The 22,046-nt window shown below is 38.5% G+C and overlaps 2 protein-coding genes across 2 annotated transcripts; one reads left to right on the top strand and one right to left on the bottom strand.

The window, feature by feature from the left end:
* Window positions 1–8,369: 8,369 nt before the first annotated feature.
* LOC149398627 (rust resistance kinase Lr10-like) lies at window positions 8,370–10,909 on the bottom strand. The gene is made up of 3 exons (XM_089614687.1): window positions 10,169–10,909; window positions 9,785–9,814; window positions 8,370–9,692 (listed from the first exon to the last, which is right to left on the bottom strand). The coding sequence occupies exons 1-3, from the start codon at window positions 10,902–10,904 to the stop codon at window positions 8,551–8,553; spliced, it is 1,908 nt and encodes a 635-aa protein (XP_089470813.1). The 5' UTR covers window positions 10,905–10,909; the 3' UTR covers window positions 8,370–8,550.
* Window positions 10,910–11,423: 514 nt separating this feature from the next.
* On the top strand, window positions 11,424–13,692 carry LOC149398626 (rust resistance kinase Lr10-like). The gene is made up of 3 exons (XM_089614633.1): window positions 11,424–12,093; window positions 12,192–12,218; window positions 12,402–13,692. The coding sequence occupies exons 1-3, from the start codon at window positions 11,424–11,426 to the stop codon at window positions 13,523–13,525; spliced, it is 1,821 nt and encodes a 606-aa protein (XP_089470759.1). The 3' UTR covers window positions 13,526–13,692.
* Window positions 13,693–22,046: the final 8,354 nt, after the last annotated feature.

Below are 22,046 nucleotides of genomic sequence, written 5' to 3'. Positions count from 1 at the left end.
GTTGATAAGTTCTAGAACCCTGAGAGTGGAAGATATCAAAAAAGCGCAAGATTCCATCATTGAGATCTTGTGTAAGCTTGAGATGATATTCCCGCCAGCTTTTTTCACGATCATGGTTCACGTGGCGATTCATCTACTAGATGAAGCGTTGTGTGGCGGTCCGGTGCATATGTGATGGATGTACCCAGTTGAGAGATACCTTAGAACGTTAAAACATTTTATCAAAAATAGACCTAGGCCAGAAAGCTCTATTACGGAAGCGTACGTCGTAGAAGAGGCATTGACATTTGTTGCAAGGTATCTCAAAGACAAGAAAACTATCGATGAAGTTCAAGTACGGGAACTTTATGTTTTCCGGTCCGAAAACTGTGTGCCTTACGGGATGATGAAGCCGATAGTTTTAGACGACGACCATACAGAGAAGGCGGAGTGGTACATTTATACCAATTGTCCATAAGTCGATCCGTATTTCATGTAAGTGTTCGGTTCATTTAAATATGTACATTACCTCATTGATTTACATCTAATTACGTAACGTTAACAGTGAGCATTTGGAATTTATTCAAAATAACTCAGAAGCGGGAACTGAAGATTCTGATATCGAAGCAATACAAGGAAAAAAATTCAAAATTTGGTTTGCGAAAAAAAATGCTAATGACATTTTCATTTGCTGAAAGCATACTAAAAATGCTAATGACAATTTCATTTGCTTTGTTTCGTATCCTGATTTATGACATGAAAGTTAGTGGTTTCAACGTGTCTGAAGAGCTTTACGCATTGTTTGTCGGATCCTTGCAAATCGCTCATCAGTATCCGAGCTGTTTTGTGAATGGCCTAAAGTTCATCACTCGTCGTCGTGATAACCAACGAATCACTCAGAATAACGGTGTTTGTGTGCCCGTGAACGAGTACAATTTTTACGTTCGAATGGAAGATGTCATCGTGCTGAACTATAAACTTAACTGCCGTGTCATACTATTCAAATGCATATGGTATGGTGACAAGTACAATGCAGGGTGTATAATGTACGTTGATAAGACCACCGGAGCGACGAGTTCGTATATCGCCAAAGAGTGATTTATAGAATAGCCGTATATACTCGCGACTCAGGCGAAGCAAGTGTTTTACATCAAAAATCTCGTTAAGGGTCGCGAATGGGAAATCGTTCAGGAATGCAATCATCGAGGGATAGATTTGGGACATTCCTGAAGTTGACCCGACCACTTCAGCCTTAATTCCGTTGAAAATAGAATTGTCAAACATTGACCTTCTTAATCATCGACACGAAACCACTACGGTCGAGCTTGTTACTGTTGTTGACGATGATGAAGAAGTGGATGAAGAAGATGAGGCATGCGCCATTTTTTAGAGAGACGTTGATGTTGATACTAACATTACATCGAGTGACGACGATGAATGACTAACACCATGTAACCACGGTCGAATACTAATTAAATAATAAATACTAACTACAATTCATTTTGCAGGATGTCGACTTCTTCCGGTCAGGACCCATCAAGAGGAGATCGTGAGAGCTGGTGTTGAGACTCTTGGAGCAAACATAGTTCTCTATGATCAGACACAGCAGGCGTTCTTCCAAGACGTCAGAGAGCAAAACCCATTGATCGGGACATTCCAAAACCGCATAGGAAACCTGATCAAGAGTACCATTCCCGTCGACCTCCCTGACTGGAATCACGTGCCTGCTCAGAGTGTGGCTGCTCTTATGATCTCGATTCATAACGAGTACCGCTTCGTGTACGCTCATCCTGACACTGGCGAGCTTGTGTCAGAAGATCCTATTTGCAACGAGATTGATATGGCTATCATTCGCGATGCGAAGAGGATGCGTCGTGGCCAGAAGTTGAGATTGTTGCAGCTCTTCTTCAAGACGTTTTGCGGGAGTAAGGATCTCGCTAGAAATAAAACTCCCGAGGGCTATAACCAGGAAGCCTAGTAGAAGGCAATAGAGACGTTCGTGTTGGAATTGATCTAGGGTTTAAGAAAAATTTTAACGCTTCGGTAAGCGGCGGAATTTTAAAAATTTTCTTTTACAAGTAAAACAGTTTTTACTAACCTAGACAAAGAGCAAGTACATATAAATAAAACTATTATGAGCATAGAAGTTTACTAACCTTTTTAGACGCTTGAACGTTGAGAAGCTTTTGGAAAAAGGTTACAACGTTCGTCTCCCCTCGCAGCACGTCTCTCTTCCTTCCTCGGCAACTCGAGCAACCACGAAAGTTTCTATCACTACATCACTCGAGAGAAAAGGAATTGGTGTGTGGGCACTTTTAAACACTACGACTTAAGAACGAGTCTTGAAGTCGCAGAGCTAAACACTAGGTCAAATGAGGACCTAGGTGCCAAAACAATAAAACGAAATTGAATAGAGAGAGAGAGGAGAGGGGCGGCCAAGTCTAGAGAGAGAAGCTCTCAATCTCGAAAACTTTGGATGAATGAAATGTGTGAAATGAGGCTCCTATTTATAGGAGAGGTCTCACCTTCAATAAGGTAGTTTCCTCTTCTATAGAATATCACATATTCATGAGCAAATATTGCCCATTTCCCTCTTATTCCACACGGCCAAAGCAGCCTTCTAGAAGGCTTGGATTTGTTTCCTTTGTTGTTCTTTACCTTGCCTTTTTCTTACTTGGCCGAAATTCCTATTGCCATGCATAGGAAATTTGTTTCCTCTTTTTCTTTTGGCAAGTATCTTGATACATTTATGCACAAAATATTTTCTCTTTCTCTTGGGTAGTAGGCGCCCAACATGTTTCTAGAAGGAGCTTCTAGAAGCTTCTTCATTTGTTCATGACAACATGAGAAAGGCTCATTAAGAATTTTCAATAAAATTCTTATGAAATGAAATTAATCCACAAGGCCCAATTAATCTTATTTTGGCCGAGTGACATTAAGTCATCAAATGACCATGTCAAAAAATTTATTGACATTCATTTCATCATATGTCTCAAAAGACAAAAATACCCTTTTGACAATTTTCGTTCTTGTTTTGACTTAGCTTCCAGTTTAACTATTCCTACTGATGTGATTCGTGACAGTGACCTCATGGATCCAAATGAACAAAGCTTGAGCTAAACACTTGGACTCAAAAGTTCACAAAACTTTTTCCAAGTTTAGCTTAATGTCAACTGACTCCACTAAAGAGTTGACACTGAAAATCTCTCGGTTCAAATGAATTTATTTTCTACTCAAGAATTCAACCTAATTGTAATGAGTGGATCCATAGAATATTATCAGTGTTTACCCTTCATGAATATCATCAGCTAGTCGGGATTTACAAAATTATCATTTTACCCTCCTAGCTGTTATTTCCTCAACTCATTTGTCGCTTGTGAATAAGTTAGAAACAATGTATTGACGAGGAGCTAACAAGTCACATTGTTTCATCCAAAAGAGTCAGGACTCAATTTGGACACTGGCCAGTTCATTTATTCACACTCCAAGGAACAAAGCATGAGGTGATATACATTGCATTTCAGCAATCTTGTACATGAATTCCATATCTATGAGAACTTCACAAAGTTACTCATGACATTCTCACAACTTAGTACTTCACCAATAGGCCCTGTTCGGAATCACATAGTGAGTCCGAACTCTGACTTTCTCAAATGAGAATACGTAAGCTGTGAAATGGCATGTCTCATTCCAGGATTAAGGTAAGCACGATGCAATTCATACGTAGTGACTTCGAGACATAAGAGGTTAAATGGTTTGTTCTTATCTTGTCTCTAGAAGTGCACTGGTCAATTCAGTACCTTCGGAAGATACCTAGAAGAACTATAGAGTCTCCAACTCTCAATGCCCCATAACCAGACATCATAGATTCTCTTAACAATCATACTGAGGTCAATAGTCCTTTGACCCTTAGATTGCGAATATATCGTTTTAAGAAAACTACGAAGAGTTTGTTCATGCAAATCTACATTTGTCTCTTCGTAAGTTGTTATGTTTGTTTATGGACTAAAGACTAATGTTTTATCATAAAGCTTCAGACAAGGAAGATTGAATGAACGTTTCAACTTTTTATTAATGAATAAGCAATTACAAGCAAGAGTCTTCGTGAGACTTTATTACATCAAATGTATAAAATAGAGACTACAACTCTTCTTGTGGGCACCATTGACAACAGTTCGACACGCCGGAGCATAAGGTATGAGTTGAATTTTTATTTGAATTTCTTATTATTGAATTTAATGAATTTATGTCTCGCATGCGAAGTCTGTCTGCAACCGAAAAAATTCAAAGATGAAGAAAACGAATGCGAGACAAGGGTCGCTCAGTGTTTTTGGTCATTGCTCGAAGAACGTAAGTTGCTTAATATTAAGTTGCAATATATATGTGATTCTTATTTTAACGTTGAAAAATTGCAGCGAAAAGAAGATGGGAGTATGAGCTCAGCTTTAGCGATATGTTCAGAATAACACCATGACGCTAAGGGATCGTGGACGACGGACTTCGCGAAGTCGCAATTTGTAAGGTACTTGTTTTATTTACTATATTTAATTACTTAAATTATTCTTATCTAATAAATTTTTGTGGTTTTTTTGTGAAGGATCAAGTCACCACCATGACGATAGATATTTTGCGACAAGCGGATGAGCAAAACACCGTGATCACCCAAGAAGATGCAGATGAGTATGCGATGCGTGAAGTTTTCGGGGTACGCAGAGACTGGGAAGTCGGGATAGGGCCTTCGATCCCAAGGTCATCGCTAGGTGTGGCCCAAACGCTAGATAGAGGCTCGTCAAGTTCGTCATCTCAGACCGATCCATTGCTTAACGAGATGCAAGCTCAGATGGACGCCCAACAAGCCCAGCATGCAGCCCAGTATGCGGCCCAACAAGTCGAACTGCAGGAGATGCTACAACATATCGCCTTCATCACCCAGTCCCAGATGCACCACCATCCTCCCACGACTCCCCAGCCTCAGCCTGCACCGCAACCAGGTGGCACAGATCAGCAGATGCCATATTCTATGCCGGGTTTTATGGATTTCTTGCGAGACCGTCCTTACGGAAGCGGTGGAACGAGCGGCAGCGCGTCAGGCAGCGGCGGACGAGAACGAGGAAGCGGTTCTCGAAGTTCTAACAACTTATTTGGTAGAGGAAATTCTACTATCGATGAGTTGTATACGAAAAAAAATTAGGAATTGAACTTTTTCGTTTTTATTAGACTGAATTTGTATGTTTAATTTCTATAAGAATTCTATTTTCATAATATTATTTATAATTTATGATTTTGTTAATTCATTTTTATTTAATTATAGATTAATTTTGATTTGAATTTCTAATACATAAATTTGTAATTTTTTAAATTAAAATAACATATTAGGTGCGACAGGTCGCACCTAATATAATGGTGGGAAGCATATCGCACCCAATATGAAATCACCGGCCAATTTCAAGAATTTTTGCAGCAAAATAGGTGCGAAATTAGGTACGACATGTTGCACCTATTACCTTTAGCGACGGACTAATAGGGGCGACAATGTCGCACCTAAAGTCATACCTAATAAACTATTAGGTGCGACTTTTGAGGCATTTGGTGCGACAGTCGTCGCACCGAATGCCTCTATTTGTTCTAGTGTGAGCGATTATAAGATTCTGAGGGTTTCACTATGATCGGTTGATTAACGTAGTCGATATGTTTAACGTAGAGCTTGTGGGGATAATTTGGGAGGTGAAGGATGGTTAGGTAGTCGATCGTGCATGATAGAAGGACTGGTGAAGGACGGTTAAAAATATAAATATTGGATACAAAAGATACAAATTAAATATATATATATATATATATATATATATATATATATATATAAACAATAATAAAATAAGAGATTTGTTAATACATAGCATTTATACATGGGGGAGTTTAAAATAATAACCAAACTATGAATTTATTTAGGTAAATAGCCCACACTTATCAAAAGTCCAAAAATACCCTTTGCCCACATCTTATTGCACATCTCATTTCGTCAGTGCCAAGACCAAGAATCCCGAGCTCCACAAGCGAGATTCAAATCAAGCCAGTTAGGGTTTCGTCGAATGGATCTCCGTTCGGGTCGTTCTCCAAAGACATCGAATCGGTGGAGGCCGAGCCACTTCACGACGTTCCATCGCCTCTCATGCTGAGCCACTTCAAGGTGTTCCTCCACGGCGTGATACGCTCGGCGAGATCGTTCGTGAAGGTCGTTAAACGGAGTCGGCAAATTGGGATCTGGACACGGCGGTGAGATTTATCGAGCCAGGCGCGAGTTTCCGGCGAAATAACGAGTGAATTTTCTTGTTCAGACCAAATCAGAGCTCAATCTACAATCCAACGAACTCTCTCCTCTCGATCGTCCACGCCACGCCGTCAATGCACTCAACACAGCCGCGGTCAACAACGACGATGATCAGGAGCTCCCTGATCGACCCCCGACGGCGGAGCTCTAGTGGATCCGGTCGTACCGGAGTCGGACTGCGCCGCGAGGGCGGCGGAGGACTGCGTCATCACCGTCGTTGCGCCCGCCGGATCTACAAATTAAGATCCACTCGGCGAACTCGTTCCTCTCTAGCTACGAGCCTCTGGTTCTGGTCGTCGCTCCTCTGATCGGCCTCGCCGTCGCTTCGGTGATCCACTCGTTCCTCGGCGGCGTTCAAGAACCTAGGAAATGAAAATATTAACTGTGAAATATTAATAGTTAATATTATTTACATTGACACTTAATATTATTAACTGTCAATGTAAATAATATTTACAACGAAAAAATACTATTAACTTGCAAATGAAACTAAAAGAATTTGAAACACTTAATACTATTAACTGTCAATGGTTAATACGATTTATTGTCGGATTTACTGTCATCGATTGTTCACAGAAATAATTAGTAAATCGTATTTACTGTTAGATTAACTAATCCTCATCTATGATACTTTTACTGTTATATTTATTGTCCCCGATTGTTCACGGAAATAATTAGTAAATCGTATTTACAGTTAGATTAACTAATTCTCATCACTGATACTTTCTCTGTTACGGTAAATAAGATTTACTTTTGTTCTTGTTACGGTAAATAAGATTTATTGTCGTTCTTGTTACGGCAAATAAGATTTACTGTAGTTTTTGTTATTGTTAATTAGATTTACTAATTTTTTGTTATGGACGATATTATTTACTATGATAGTTAATAATATTAACCTAAGGGTAGTATTGGAATATTGGAATGTTATCATGATAAATTGGCTATTTTCCTAAATATGTTAATAGTTGGGCTATAATTTTAAAGTAGGGGTGTTGTTTTGGCTAGTTGTTTAGCCGGCCCATAAAATAAAGGGCAATCTAGCAATATAGCCAATTTCAAACATGATTTTAAGGATGTAGTCAACGTTTGATAAATTTTGTAATCTAGACATTTACAGAAATAAACAGTTAGAATATATCGGAGTTACTCATAAATCATATAAACCAACTGCTAGTCAACGGTTAAGCCAGCCAAAATTTATCGCATGTAAAATAAACGGAAATTAACTGAAATTAACCTAAGAAAACTTGATATCGCAACTAATTGAACTACAAAAAAGGAAAGAAAATATTATGAAATATAGGAGATCAAGTTAACGTGTATTAAAGCTGCATTATTTGATTGCGACCAAAACGAAAATTTAAAATGCAATTTATCATTAAAATTAATACAAAATATAATAGATAACCGTGAAAAATATAATAGGTAACCATGCCAAAATAACGACCTCACTTTCTCTTTCTTCTTAGTTACCGAAAGTTTATCTTCTAACGTCTTATATAACGTGTAGAATAAACGAAAGTTAACTGAAATTAACCTAAAAAAACTTGATATCGCAACTAGTTGAACTACAAAAAAAAGAAATAAAATATTATGGAATAAATCAAGTTAACGTGTATTAAAACTGTATTATTTGGCTGCGATCAAAACGTTGTCTATATGTTTATATTCAGCCGATTTTAATAAAGGTTAATGTAGTAATTTGTTAAATGACTAATAAAGACATGTCATCATTTGTGGCTACATTTCAAACTTAAATAAAACGTTGACTAGATTGCAATATCAACGTTTCAAATGGCTTCGTCCATGTAATTTTTCTAAAATAAATATAAAGTTGCTAAATCATCAAAGTAACAAAAAAAAAAAATGAAAGATAAATTTTTCTGAATATTGGTTGGAGATAAAGTATTTTCGATGTGACAAAAATATACTTTAGAGTCTAAGCATTATTTTGGAGTTTTTAGTCGAAAATCTCTAATGTACCCACATATGTAAGATTTATCTGAATAAATACTTTAATTAAGCAAAACAAGATGATATCTTAATTTAGACAAACACACATGACACGTTACTAAACATATTGCTAGCTAAAGTAAAAACCTTAACTAACACTTAAATAAAAAGAAAGAGAAATATCCACAATACATGGGAAACATGAAATAATTCCAGAGTTGATAAACAACACAAATTATACAAGAGAAAGGGTAATAGCAATCATACATAAAAAAAAAAAATTAGTATCATCATTATCGAATCTCTGCAGAGTTCTCATCTGATGGCGTCGAGCACCATAATGACGCTGTGCTTTCACCAACATCACGAGTCAGATTCTCCTTCTCTTGCTCTTGCGGATACAGGCATGGCTTAGGAGGCATTTCGAGGCTATCGAAATCTCCTTCGAGCATTTCTATGACTTTGCTCATCGATGGTCGATCACACGGCTTCATTTGTATGCACCACAACGCGATGATGATCATCTTCTTCACCGTTTCAATTTCATCCTCTGTTGCATTCTCTATAACAACCACGTCGTTTCCTTCATTGAATTGGTCGTAAATCCATGTGGGAAAGTAGATTTGGCTCGTTTTCTCCGCGTTTGCCCTGACATTTTTCTTTTGGCTTGCCATTTCAAACAGCAACATCCCAAAGCTATAGACGTCGGCTTTGTGAGAGACTCCTCCAATGTTTTTGTAAAAAAATTCCGGAGCGATATATCCCAATGTTCCTCTAGCGGCAGTCATCGTCACGATGCTATTTTCAAGGGGACACGACCTCGCGAGTCCAAAATCGGAAACCTTGGGAATAAAATTCTCGTCCAAAAGAATGTTGTGGGGTTTGATGTCAAAGTGCAAAATTTGCATGTTGCAGCCTTGGTGGAGATAGTCAATCCCGCGAGAGACACCGAGCGAGATTTCTAATATTTCATTTGGGCTCAAGGACTTTTGGTTACTAATAACCCCTTCTTTGGAAAATATGTACCTCTCTAGAGACCCGTTGGGCATGAAGTCGTATACCAGAGCTCGTTTCGACCTCGTAGCACAAAAACCAATCAAGTGAACCACATTGACGTGGTGAATCCTTCCGATGGTTGCGACTTCATTTATGAAGTCTTGCCCATTCCACTTTGATTTTTCCAACAGTTTGACGGCCACGAGGCGACCGTTGGAGAGCTTTCCTTTGTACACCGATGCGAAACCTCCCTCGCCAAGCTTTTCCTTGAAGTATTTTGTCATGGTGCTGATTTCCCAGTACGAGTATCGTATAGGCATGAGGGCATTATTGCTTTGGAGAAATTCTTCAATTCCGCCAAACCTCGAGGAGTGTCTCTTGAACCATGTGTACATCAAAAGCAAAAATAACATAAAGGCGCATAACACTCCCGGTATGCCTGCAAAGTTATATGAAATTGGGCAGAGGTTACAAAAAATTTCTTTAAGAAAATAACTTACTGCAAATATAAAACATAAGTAGACACCTTACCGACGTATAGAAGTACTTTCATAGCAACATCTGCATCCAAAAAATAGAAAATGATTGAATTATTCAAGTATTGCAATTGAACTTAGTAGAAGAAGAAGAAGAAGAAGAAGAAGAAGAAGAAGAAGAAGAAGAAGAAACCTCTCCCACGTATAGAGGTACTTTCTTAGACCAAGAAAATAGAAAATGATTGAATTATTCAAGTCTTGCCAATGAATTTATTAGGAGAGATGTGAAAAGAAGAAGAAGAAGAAGCCTATATATATATATATATATATACGATTTTCAATCAGTTTGCATGAATCGAGTATTTTTGTTTCATTTATTCATCAAGATAAAAAATAATAACTTAAAAAAACAAATAAAGAACCCCTCTCTTTTACTTACGGTAACGATTAGGCTCTGTATTAAGTTCAATTTCATATGAAAGCTCGAATCCATAGACGAGCTCCGCGTGGACTTGTGCGTAAGAACTCAAGTTTCTGTTCCTCATCGAAACCTGCGTGACTACCTCGATATTGCAAGAATCCTTTAAATCCCAAAAGGTTAAATCGCTACCCACTACAACGTATGAATTATATTTCTCTCTGGACGGAGAAAAGACAGATCCATTTATGCAAGGACTCGTGTCTATGTATCTCGAAGAGTTCACTTTTTCTACGCAACTCAAAAACGTTATGCTCTGTGTGAATTGGTGAAAACTGAATTGGAAAAACTCTGAACTACTGAAATCTTTGGCTAGAGATGAAAGTGGGAAAAAGGAGCAATTATTGTGGCTAACATTAGGATCGACAAGCCTTACTTTGCTGCTGTTGTAATTGATCTCCTCAACGTAGTATTTGTATTTTCTTGGAAAGTCCAAGGAAAGAGAATCTGTTAAGTACACTACGGTACGATTGCTCTCGCAGTGGAGGGTAATAGTCGGATACATATACTGGCTGTAGTTGGTTAAAAGTTGAAAAGGAAAGCGGATGTCTCTGATTTTTCCACAAGAAGAAGAAGAAGAAGAAGAAGCAGAAGAAGAAAGGACATTTGAGGTATTGTACTGGGCGTAGCTGATTTCTGCGAATGTGATGATCGTCAAGATTATTAAGTAAGGCAATAATCTATTAATGATCTCCATATTCTATTCTCACAAAATAAGATCAAGATGTGCTATATTATATAGTATTGGAATCAAGTCTTCTCTGTTTATTAATTTGAAAAGTCAATACCAATTTAATTGAGCCTCCTGGTCGAAATGTTCGTCAAAAGTAGTTGTGTGGGAACTATTTTTTACATTAATTATCTTGTAACATTTTACCTTTAACTAGGAATATATATATATTTATATATATATATATATATATATATATATTATATAGTATTGGAATCAAGTCTTCTCTGTTTATTAATTTGAAAAGTCAATACCAATTTAATTGAGCCTCCTGGTCGAAATGTTCGTCAAAAGTAGTTGTGGGAACTATTTTTTACATTAATTATCTTGTAACATTTTACCTTTAACTAGGAATATATATATATATTTATATATATATATATATATATATATATCTTAATTTTTTTTTCCTAAACAAATACTAGATACAAAAAGAGGCCAATAGCATATAAAGGCCTTAATTTATTTTTGCTTCTTGTTCGAGCAATGAATAATAGTATGGGTTTCTTCACTGTCTGTTTGTTTTTCTTGATTCTTTGCTCAGGAGTCGCCGGAGCAGGACGCCAAGATGATTGCAAAGATTCCGTGTCTTTCTGTGAAGCAATCGACCGCCGGAGGGAGTATGAATATGGACCTAAGTCTATCAGATTCCCATTCCGACTAATAAAATTTCAGGCAGAGGAGTGTGGTTACCCTGGGTTCGACCTAATGTGCACAACAGACAATCGCACCATCCTTCACCTTTCAAATACATCGCACATTCTCTACGTTCAAGAAATCGACTACCTCAGTGAGACAATCTACGTGGAGCCCTCCGAAGAGACTAGAAGGAGATTAGAGCTTCTCAACCTTACGAGAACTCCATTCCGATTCAGATTTGAATTCTCGCGCATTGTAAGACTGAAACGCTCAGGGATTTCCCAGGATGTTTCTGCAAACACGCTTATAGATGCTAAATCTGACCTCGTTCACTCCACAAAGATGTACGGCTACAATGCGCCAGTAAATTCTTCTGATGACAACGTATCGCGCTCGTTTATTCTCAATTGGTCCTTAAAAATATGCGAAAGGTGCAAACGGGAAAATAAATTATGCAGTCGGAAAAAGAGCACTACTCAAACAGAAATTGAATGCGTCAAGGTATTCGAACAAACTGGTACGCAGTGAAATAATCTATGGTATTTAGTATTCTACTTATCATTTCATGTGGATCAAAATCTTAATAATTTGTGTTTTCTCTGATCTTTTTTCCAGGCCTAACGAGACAGATATTAGTTGCAGGTTAGTTTTTTTTTTTCCTGCGTCCTTATATACAGAACCTTTAAATTCTAATATATTAATATATGTATATATATATATATATATATATATATATATATATATATATATACATGTATATTGGAAAAATAGGTTAGGGGGGAGCTTTTTTATATAAGTAGGTCTAAATGGTTTATTCAAAATCAGGAGTTTTGCCGGTGGGTTCAGCTGTTGTCTTCGGTGTGGCTGTTTGGGTCCTTTTGGTTTATTCCTTTAACAAAGAAGAAGAAAAACACCGAAGGAGAATTGAAAAGTTTATTGAGGATTACACAGCTCTTAAACCGTCAAGGTACAGCTACGCGGACATCAAGAAGATCACGGAGAACTTCAAGGTCAAGTTGGGCCAAGGAGCATACGGAACGGTTTTCAAAGGGAAGCTCTCGAGTGATGTTCTCGTGGCAGTGAAGATCCTTACAATCCCATTTGCCACTGCCGATGACAGAAAAGATTTTTTCAATGAAGTGGCGATGATGGGTCGGATCCACCACGTCAACGTTGTCCGTTTGGTGGGATTCTGCACCGATAGCTTCAGAAGAGCTCTTGTCTATGAGTTCTTGTCCAATCATTCCCTAGACAAGTACATATCACAAAACCAATCATCGGTTAGTTGGGTTCAACTTAAAGGAATTTCTTTAGGGATAGCGAAAGGGATCAACTATCTCCACCAAGGCTGCGTTCAAAGAATCCTCCACTTTGACATCAAACCCCACAACATTTTGCTCGACCAAAATTTCACTCCTAAAATATGTGATTTTGGGCTCGCTAAGCTTTGCTCAAAAGATCAAAGCCTCGTGTCGATGACTGCGACCCGGGGCACAATGGGTTACATTGCCCCAGAAGTCTTCTCCAGAAACTTTGGCAAAGTATCATACAAGTCAGATGTCTATAGTTTCGGGATGTTGCTTTTGGAGATGGTGGCCGGGAGAAAGAACACGGCTATCCCAGAGGAGGAAAATGGAGCCGAAGAGATTTACTATCCAGAGTGGATCTACAACCTTCTAGAAGAAGGCGAGGATCTTCGGATTCAGGTCGAGGACGAAGGGGACGGCGAGATAGCTAAGAGGCTCGCGATCGTGGGGCTGTGGTGCATCCAATGGCATCCGGCGGGCCGTCCCACCATGAAACACGCAATTCAGATGTTGGAAGGAAAATGTGGCGAATTGAAGATGCCACCAAATCCTTTTGCTTCAATGTCAGGTCCGTCTAACACGACCCCAAAGTTTCCCACGAGGCAGCGTATTGCATTTGAGTTCGAAGCTATTCATGAGTGATGTCTTCGCATATGTAGCTTCTTAAATTTATACTTTATTGCTAAAACATAATTGTGCCATGTATGTCTCACAAACTCAATTCAATATTGTGTAATTGAAATTGAGTTTGAATTTAAATAATCTTCGATACCAGCTTCGATCAACAATGTCATTTGAATTGAATCGTCTTTCACAGAAACAATTAAGGTTAAATATTAATTCAACTTTTAATTCAGTATTTTCTTTACTTTTGTAATAATAGGATTACAATATTCAAAAACTAATTCAACCCAAATTACAAATTATGTACCAAATACTAATCATAAATCATAATTTGAAATTTATAACACTCAAGCGAAGGAAAGCCAATAGCCTTTAAGATTTGTATCGAAAATCTTAGCCAATTAATGTAAATAGTATTTATATATATATATATATATATATATATATATATATATATATATTTAATGACGTGACTAATGCACGTTGACTCAGCACTACACCTCACTGACTGTAGCACACGTACATAACACACACTTATACACGCAGACAACATATAATGCTGACCATCAGAAGTTAATTATTTGCACTCGTGATTCCTAATATTACGGTTAATAGTATATTTTTTTGGATGTTGCAAATTACAATTATTTGGAAGTTAATAATAGATGATAATCTTAATTTTTTTTGTTCTTGGAGAGAATCTTTTAACTTTAATAAAAGCAGATTAAATTTTCTACGGATTTTTGTGTTTTAACAGAGTGAAAACAGAGTCTTTCCACTTTCCTATAACCTTCGGCTCACTATCTTCTACTCCAGAGTCTTCAAAGCCAAAGTCACCGGCAATAATGACGCGAGAGATTTTTTCATAAATGGTATTTTCAACATGTCGCTTTTGAGTGTTACGCTACGTACATTCACATATTTAATTTTATTTTGGTCTATAGTCAGCAAACTAACACCAATACACGCTTCACAACATGAGTCAAAAAAATGTATATACTGTCATCATCAATCAACTTTGCGTCGTTTAAACGTCCTTCAAAGCTTATCGAGTCTTTATGTAAAGTCACCGGCTTGTAATTAAGAATAGTGATTTTTATCACCGCTTAGTATATCGCTAATGGTCATGCATTGAAAATATCTTATCGAGATTAATGGAAACTTGTAACATTTTCTACTTTTGTTTTTTTATTTTAAGCCACAAAATATAATAGTATCCAATTCAAATACATACATTGTCAAGGATCTCATTTAAAAAACAAAATGACTAAAAAAACCCTTATACAGTCGTGAATTATTGATTTTGAGATGGAACAATTTCTATATGCCAAAATTGTTCCCATGGTGACTATTGGAAGGAATTACCCCTTCCATTTCCAATAAGCCACTTTCCAATTGCTTATTAGAAGTGTCACTTCCGTTAAGTAAAATGGTGTCTTCTATTGTTTAACGGAAGTAGAATTTTCGTTAGGCTTAATGAAAATATGGATTTCCGTTAACTTCCACTAAGTAATTTAAAAAAATAAAAAATCAAATTTAAATGGTAAATGAAAGAGACTAAACTGTTCAAATTTTAAATACTAATATGTAAAATGGATTTCATCTTTATTAATAACTTCTTTTTTTTTTAAGTAAAACTTAACTATATAAAAAAAAATTATAATATAAACTTAATTATATAATGAAAATTTTAAAACTGTAACTATATAATAAAAATTACATAAACTAAACTATATAAAAAATTAGAATATAAACTTAATTATATATTAAAAATTTAAAAAATTTAGCTATATAATTTATATGTAGAGATTGTTGTAGAGAAATATTTGTAGAGAATTTGAGAGGATTTGAGAGTTTGATAGAGAAGAAAGTTTGAGTTGTAAATAAAATGGTAAAAATTTGTGTGTATTTATAGTGAAAAATAAAAGTGGGGTATTTTGCAAAAAAATGACTACATTTCAAACTCAAACAGTAATAAAATGGCCAATTTTTTTTCAGCCGTCCAGATTAAAACCAATCATGATCTAACTGTTGAGATTAATTGAAAAACACAATATCAAACACTGCCCAAGCTGTTTCTTCTCCAACGGCAGTATTAGCCTTTCGATATTTGACTGACACGGCGTGCCACTTCCAGCAGGATTTGGAAATTCCCTGCCAACTTCCATGCTTATCGATAGAAGCCACTTCCATGCTTATCGATAGAAGCCACTTCCAAGAGGCGTAATTAATGCACGAAACTGATTCCTTGACTTTTCTTTCAGCCGAACGCCCACCATGCTCCACCAGTTCATTTATACTTGGAACAGAAAATTCAAATGATTCCCAAAAAAAAAATTATGTGTTAAGAGGAACAGTTATTAAAAAAAAACACCAATTCCTTATCCAAATATGTGAGGGAGATTGACATTAATAATACTAAATAAATGTCACTTACCAAATATAGCCCAAAGCCCAAAATTTGACACATGTAGTACCTAGTCCAATGAGTAAAGATTATTATACCCTCAAAATTCATTTAAACCAAAAATCCAAACCAATTCCCACTTCATCTTCTTCACTCTGTCAGATTAAAACACCACCCAAACACGCCTCTTCTTCGTCTTCACTTTATCTGTTTGGGGGTTTTCCGATCTCTCGATGGGTCTCTGCACTTTGAAACCCTCGCAACGCGACTCTTCTCTCTCATCTCTCTCCGATTCCAAGCCATCTAACACTATCCTGGACGATAATCGACTGCGATCCGGAAAGAAATCGCCATTCCTTCCTTTCTACAGCCTAGCCCAGCTCACTACCTTTTCCGGCGAAAATCCTCCTCTCCGACGAGAACTCCAGCGACGGAAACTCCGGCCACTCCGACGAGGAGGCTCTTCAAGCGGCCATTTCCGCCGCTATCTCCGGTGAAGCATCTGAAGGCGGTGTTGGCTCGGCGGCACGGCGCGGTGAAGCCGGGCGCGGGCGCGACGGCGGTGCTCCAGCGGCGTCGGCGGTCAAAGTCATCCCCAAGGCTAAGGTAATCAACTCTCTCACTTCACTTTCTTACACTAATTGGAATTTTTTATGCGACGATTTGTATTTCTCGTTACTGAATTCTCTTGATTAAAATGGATAAGTTTAAAACTATTGTTTGGCAGATTTATGTAAAAATGAATTATTTATTTTTTCAAAGTTGGATAGTCAATTGCGAAGCTCTTTTTTATTGCGAGAAATTTGGTGATAAGGTCTCCCATGGAAATAGATGAGTTAGGAGTTGGAATCGCTACTAGATCCGACTATAGAAAATTTGTATTTCTGTTATTGAATTGTTCTTGATTATTTTGTGGAAAGATTTATCTGTATACGATGGAAAAGTTTGAAACTTTTTTTTGGGTAATTTTCGTGTAACTTATTATTTAATCGATTGCGAAACTCTTGTTCGTTAGTTCGTTCATTCATATTGTGAGAAAATTTTGGCGGCAGACGACGTCTTCCATTGCGATCGAAGACGTAAGAAGAGAAGTGAAGATATTGAGAGCTTTGAGTGCGCAAAATAGGAATCTCGTTATATTTTACGACGCCTTTGAAGACAGTGAGAATGTTTACATAGTCATGAAGTAAGCTCTTAAACAGTGGTTTTGAATTTTTGGGTTTTATTTTTTTAATATTTCCTTTTTCTAGTTTATTGAAGTCTTAGATCTGCATGGGTGGTAGATATACAGAGGATGATGCCAAAAAAATGATGATACAAATATTAAATGTGCCTTTTGCCATCTCCAGGGCGGCGAACATCGGGATCATGTTTTGAAAATGATTGTATTTTCGGTAATCTGATTATCGTGGCAGATGTATCACAGAGTGAATTCATTTCGTGACAGATGTATCACAGAGTGAATTCACTCTGTGACACATCTGTCACGAAGTGAACTGAGTCTGTGACACATCAGTCATGAAGTGGACTTATTTTGTCACAAATTTCTCAAATTTATGACTATATGAGTTCATGGAACTTGGACAGATGGCTATCAACCAGAAGACCTTCTTCTATAACATGTGGCACGAGGACGGTTGGTTGTCTGATCATGAATTAATGTGTGTTAGTAATTTTTAAAATAAGTCTTATTTTGCAGCTCACTTCGCGACAGATGTGTCACGGAGTCAATTCACTTCGTGACACATGTGTCACGGAGTGAATTGACTCTGTGACACATCTGTCACGAAGTGTACTTAGTCCGTGACACATGTGTCACGGACTGAATTCACTCCGTGACACATTTGTCACGGACTAAATTCACTCTGTGACACATGTGTCATGGACTAAGGTTTTTAGTGCTTATGTTTATCTTTTGTCGTGCAGCATGTGGACGTCGCGATGTACTACCTCCGGAAGAAGAAAAAGGCGGGTTTGTTACGTCACTCCTTCACCATCATGTCCATTGTCTTCTTAATTTTACATTCTTAATGACACATTTTAATTAAAGCATGCGTTTTTTGTTCCTTCAGAAATGATTGTGGCATGTTTATGATCAAGACTGCCGAGTTTTTGGCGCACGACCTTCCATTGTCTGATTTGAAACAGGAGGACATGCTCATGTATCGACAAAAGATGACCACCGAATTATACCGACACGGAGCGCTAAAACTACACACACGTGGAAATGTCAATGTTGAGGCTACTTAAAATTATGTGTTTATGATTGTACGTATGTGTTTATAACTGTATATATGTGTGTTTAAAACTTTATGTATTGTCTTGACATCAATTTCTTAGTTTAGAATTTTATGTATTGTTTCGAAATTAATTTATGTGTCACTAAGTGACCTTATTTCGTGACAGTTGTGTTTTATAAACCATTCTTAACACTACTACAAATGTTGGATTATACAACCCACTTTCTACAACGCTTAACATAAGCGTTGTAGAAACATAGAGTTTCTACAACGCTTATGGCTAAGCGTTGTAGAATCTCGGTGTTTCTACAACGCTTATGGATAAGCGTTGTAGAATCTGATGGTTTCTACAACGCTTTTGTTAAGCGTTGTAGAAGTACATAAATTTCAGATTTGTCACAACGTTTACACTATCCGTTGTAGAATCTTCGCCGCGGCACCACGTGATTTATGCCTCGGCGAGAACTTTCTACAACGCATGGTAAAAGCATTGTAGAAGGATGGGCCTCGCCGCGGCACAATTTCAACATCGCCGCGGTGACACTTTCTACCACGCTTGATACAAGCGTTGTAGAATCTATTCGCCGCGGCGATAAATATTTCTCGCCGCGGCGACATAAATTCGCCGCGGCTAGAAATATCCTCCGCCGCGGCGAGGTGGATATCGTGGCCAAGCAGTTTTTTAAGAAACTGTCTCGCCGCGGCGAGTGAGGAATCTCGCCGCGGCGAGACGTTCCTACAACGGTTATAATATCCGTTGTAGGAACACCTCGCCGCGGCGAAGACATATGTTCGCCGCGGCAAAGGTTTTTAGGTTTTCACTATAAAAGGCCGTTTTCAGTTTTTTTTTTCTCATTTTTTCCAATACCCACACACGAGATAACCATTTTCGGCCGCATCTCTCCAGTTTTTTTCTTTCAAAATCCCTCGCCACGTCCTCGCCGCCCCAAAATCTCGCCGTCGCCTTGTCCTCGCCGCCAACTCTCTCTCGCCTTGTCCTCGCCGCCATTTTTCTCTCGCCGAGTCCTCGCCGTGCTTCCTCTCGCGCCTCTCTCTCTCTCTCTCTCTCTTGCCGCATCATTGTAAGGTATGATTTTAAAAGTTTTTTAAGGTGTATATTGATTTAATTTCGTGTTGTTGATATGGATTTCTTGTTGTTTACCCGAATTGCATATAGTTTGATTTTTTTAATTCACAAATTTAGGGTTTTGTTTGATTTTCTCTTTTTAGAACAAGAAATTAGGGTTTAGGTTAGTGGAATTTGAATGAGTGAATTTAGGTTAGTGGAATTTGAATGAGTTAATTTAGTGAAATTAGGGTTTTGTTGATTTGAATGAGAATTTGAGTTAAATTGAAATGTCCGGAATGTGTTTGACATATTGTTACATAGGTTAGTGGTTAAAATGGTTATGTATATTAATGTTGAGATTGAATTGTTTATGAATTTGTGATTGATCGAATTGTTCATGAATTTGTGATTGGTCGAATTGTTTATGAATTATTTGTGATTGTTGGAATTGTTTTAATTTGTCATGTTTAAATATATATTCTTGGAATTGATATATAATTTGTTATATGTTAATTGTAGAATTGTTTATGATTATGTTTTGTACGTAGGAGCTTGAAAATGCGTCGAACTAAAAACTCGGCCTCCAAGGCTCCGAGCTCTTCCAGAGGTCAGAGTAAAGGAAAAGGCAAGCGACCTCGTCAACAGTCTCCCGAAGAGGAATACAACTCGAGTATCTTTATTAGCAAGTTCGCGGAGGAACGCTACGACAAAATCTTGCCGCGTAACATTATCCATGAGAGAGGATTCAATGTAAGCAATACGTCGGATATAGGAAAGCTAATCCGCAACAGCATAGTTGGTCATGATTGGGGGAGGTACTGTGTTGTACCCGAGTTCGATTCGAACGTCAACTTCGTGTACGAATTCTACGCAAACTTGCCGGACTCCCAAGGTGATGTTGTGACGGTCCATGGGAAACCGGTCGATATGAGTATCGAAGCTATCAACGATCTTCTTGGGACCCCAGATGTGCCTTTCGAGAACGAGGGCTATCGAGAATGGCTAAGAAGTTGCAGCCATGAGGAGATGTCGTGGGTGTTGTGCATTCCGGGAGAGGATTGGGTCACTGAAAAAGGAAAAAAGGTACTCATGCGTGACCAACTCACCAGGATCGCTAAAGCGTGGATTTACTTTGTTTGCGCTCGTCTCTATCCGATCAAGCACTTCACCACTCTCGACGAGGATCGTATCCAGGTGTTGTTCTGCATTGTTAAAGACCTTTCCATTAACGTCGGTCGATTCATCTATAATTGGATGAAGAAACTCGACTATACTAATGAATGACACGGTTTGCGGGGGTACCACGCTCGAAAAGGGATACGATCAACAGTTCAATGGGGCCTATTACGGATTCCATTATCGAGCGGTACAAGATTAGGGAGGATCCACAAGCGGAGGAAGCGGAAGAAGCGGAGGAAGCGGAGGAAGAGGGGGAAGAGGGGGAAACGGAGCCCCTATTGCGCTTACCAGCACCTCCAGTAATCGACCCTGCCACCATCGACTACATTGCTCATTGCTCCAACTATCTCGTCGGCGGGTTCCAACACACGCAACAGTACATGCACCAACAAGCGGAGTATGGCGCCTCTCACATCAATAAGTTGAACGATCTCTACTCTCGGTGGGACATCAACCAAGAGAATCAGGTGTTATTTCCTCCATATCCTCAGTACTCCGACTATCCGTACGCACCACCACAGTGGCCACCGCATATGGCACCTCCTCAATATCCGGCGAACCCACCACCACCACCACCGAATGACGAGTAAATTTCAAGAAACCAACAACACCAACTCATCCATATAAATTTCAAACTCTTTTTAAATTTAAGTTTCAGTTTAAGACTCGCTTGGTTTGTTTGTTTATGTTTATGACTCGCTTGGTTTGTTGATGTTTATGACTAAATTTAAGTTTCAGTTTAAGACTAGTTTGGTTTGTTTTATTGATTGTAGAAATTTTAATTGAATGATCATTTTTAGTTGGAGAACAGGTTAAATATTGGAAAAAAAAGTGAATGATTAGGTGGTAGAGTGCTTCTTCGCCGCGGCTAGGTACCTTTCTCGCCGTGGCGTGACTATTCTCGCCGCGGCACCGTATAGTCCCCGCCGCGGCTAAAATATTACTTCGCCGCGGCGAGATTTTGATTTTTTTAATACCGAGAGTCTGTGTTTTTAAAGAACTTGTCTCGCCGCGGCGAGTTGATATTCCCGCCGCGGTGTAATATCCTCGCCGCGGCATGGAATATACTTTGCCGCGGCGAGGTTTCTACAACGCTTGTTTAAGCATTGTAGAAGGGTCCTCGCCGCGGCAGGATTTGTATTTCGCCTGGGGCGAGATTTTGATTTTTTAATACCGAGAGTCTGTGTTTTTTAAGAACTTGTCTCGCCGCGGCGAGGTGATATTCCCGCTGCGGCGTAACAACCTCGCCGCGGCATGTAATATACGTTGCCACGGCGAGGTTTCTACAACGCTTGTTTAAGCGTTGTAGAAGGGTCCTCGCCGCGGCAGGATTTGTATTTCGCCGCGGCGAGATTTGGATTTTTTAATACCGAGAGTCTGTGTTTTTTAAGAACTTGTCTCGCCGCGGCGAGGTGATATTCCCGCCGCGGCGTAATATCCTCGCCGCGGCACGGAATATACGTTGCCGCGGCGAGGTTTCTACAACGCTTGTTAAAGCGTTGTAAAAAGGTCTTCGCCGCGGCAGGATTTGTATACCGCCGCGGCGAGATTATGCTGCCACGGCGAGAGTTGTACTCAGCCGCAGCGATGTCGGAGAAATGTAATTTTAATGTAAATGACATTGTATAGAGAAATTTTGAATGA

The sequence above is a fragment of the Urtica dioica genome, chromosome 5 (genome assembly GCF_054948205.1).
Source record: "Urtica dioica subsp. dioica isolate 48M chromosome 5, U.dioica_male_clone48M_v1_H2, whole genome shotgun sequence".
Taxonomy (NCBI): domain Eukaryota; kingdom Viridiplantae; phylum Streptophyta; class Magnoliopsida; order Rosales; family Urticaceae; genus Urtica; species Urtica dioica.
This window is presented reverse-complemented; position numbering and strand designations above follow the sequence as displayed.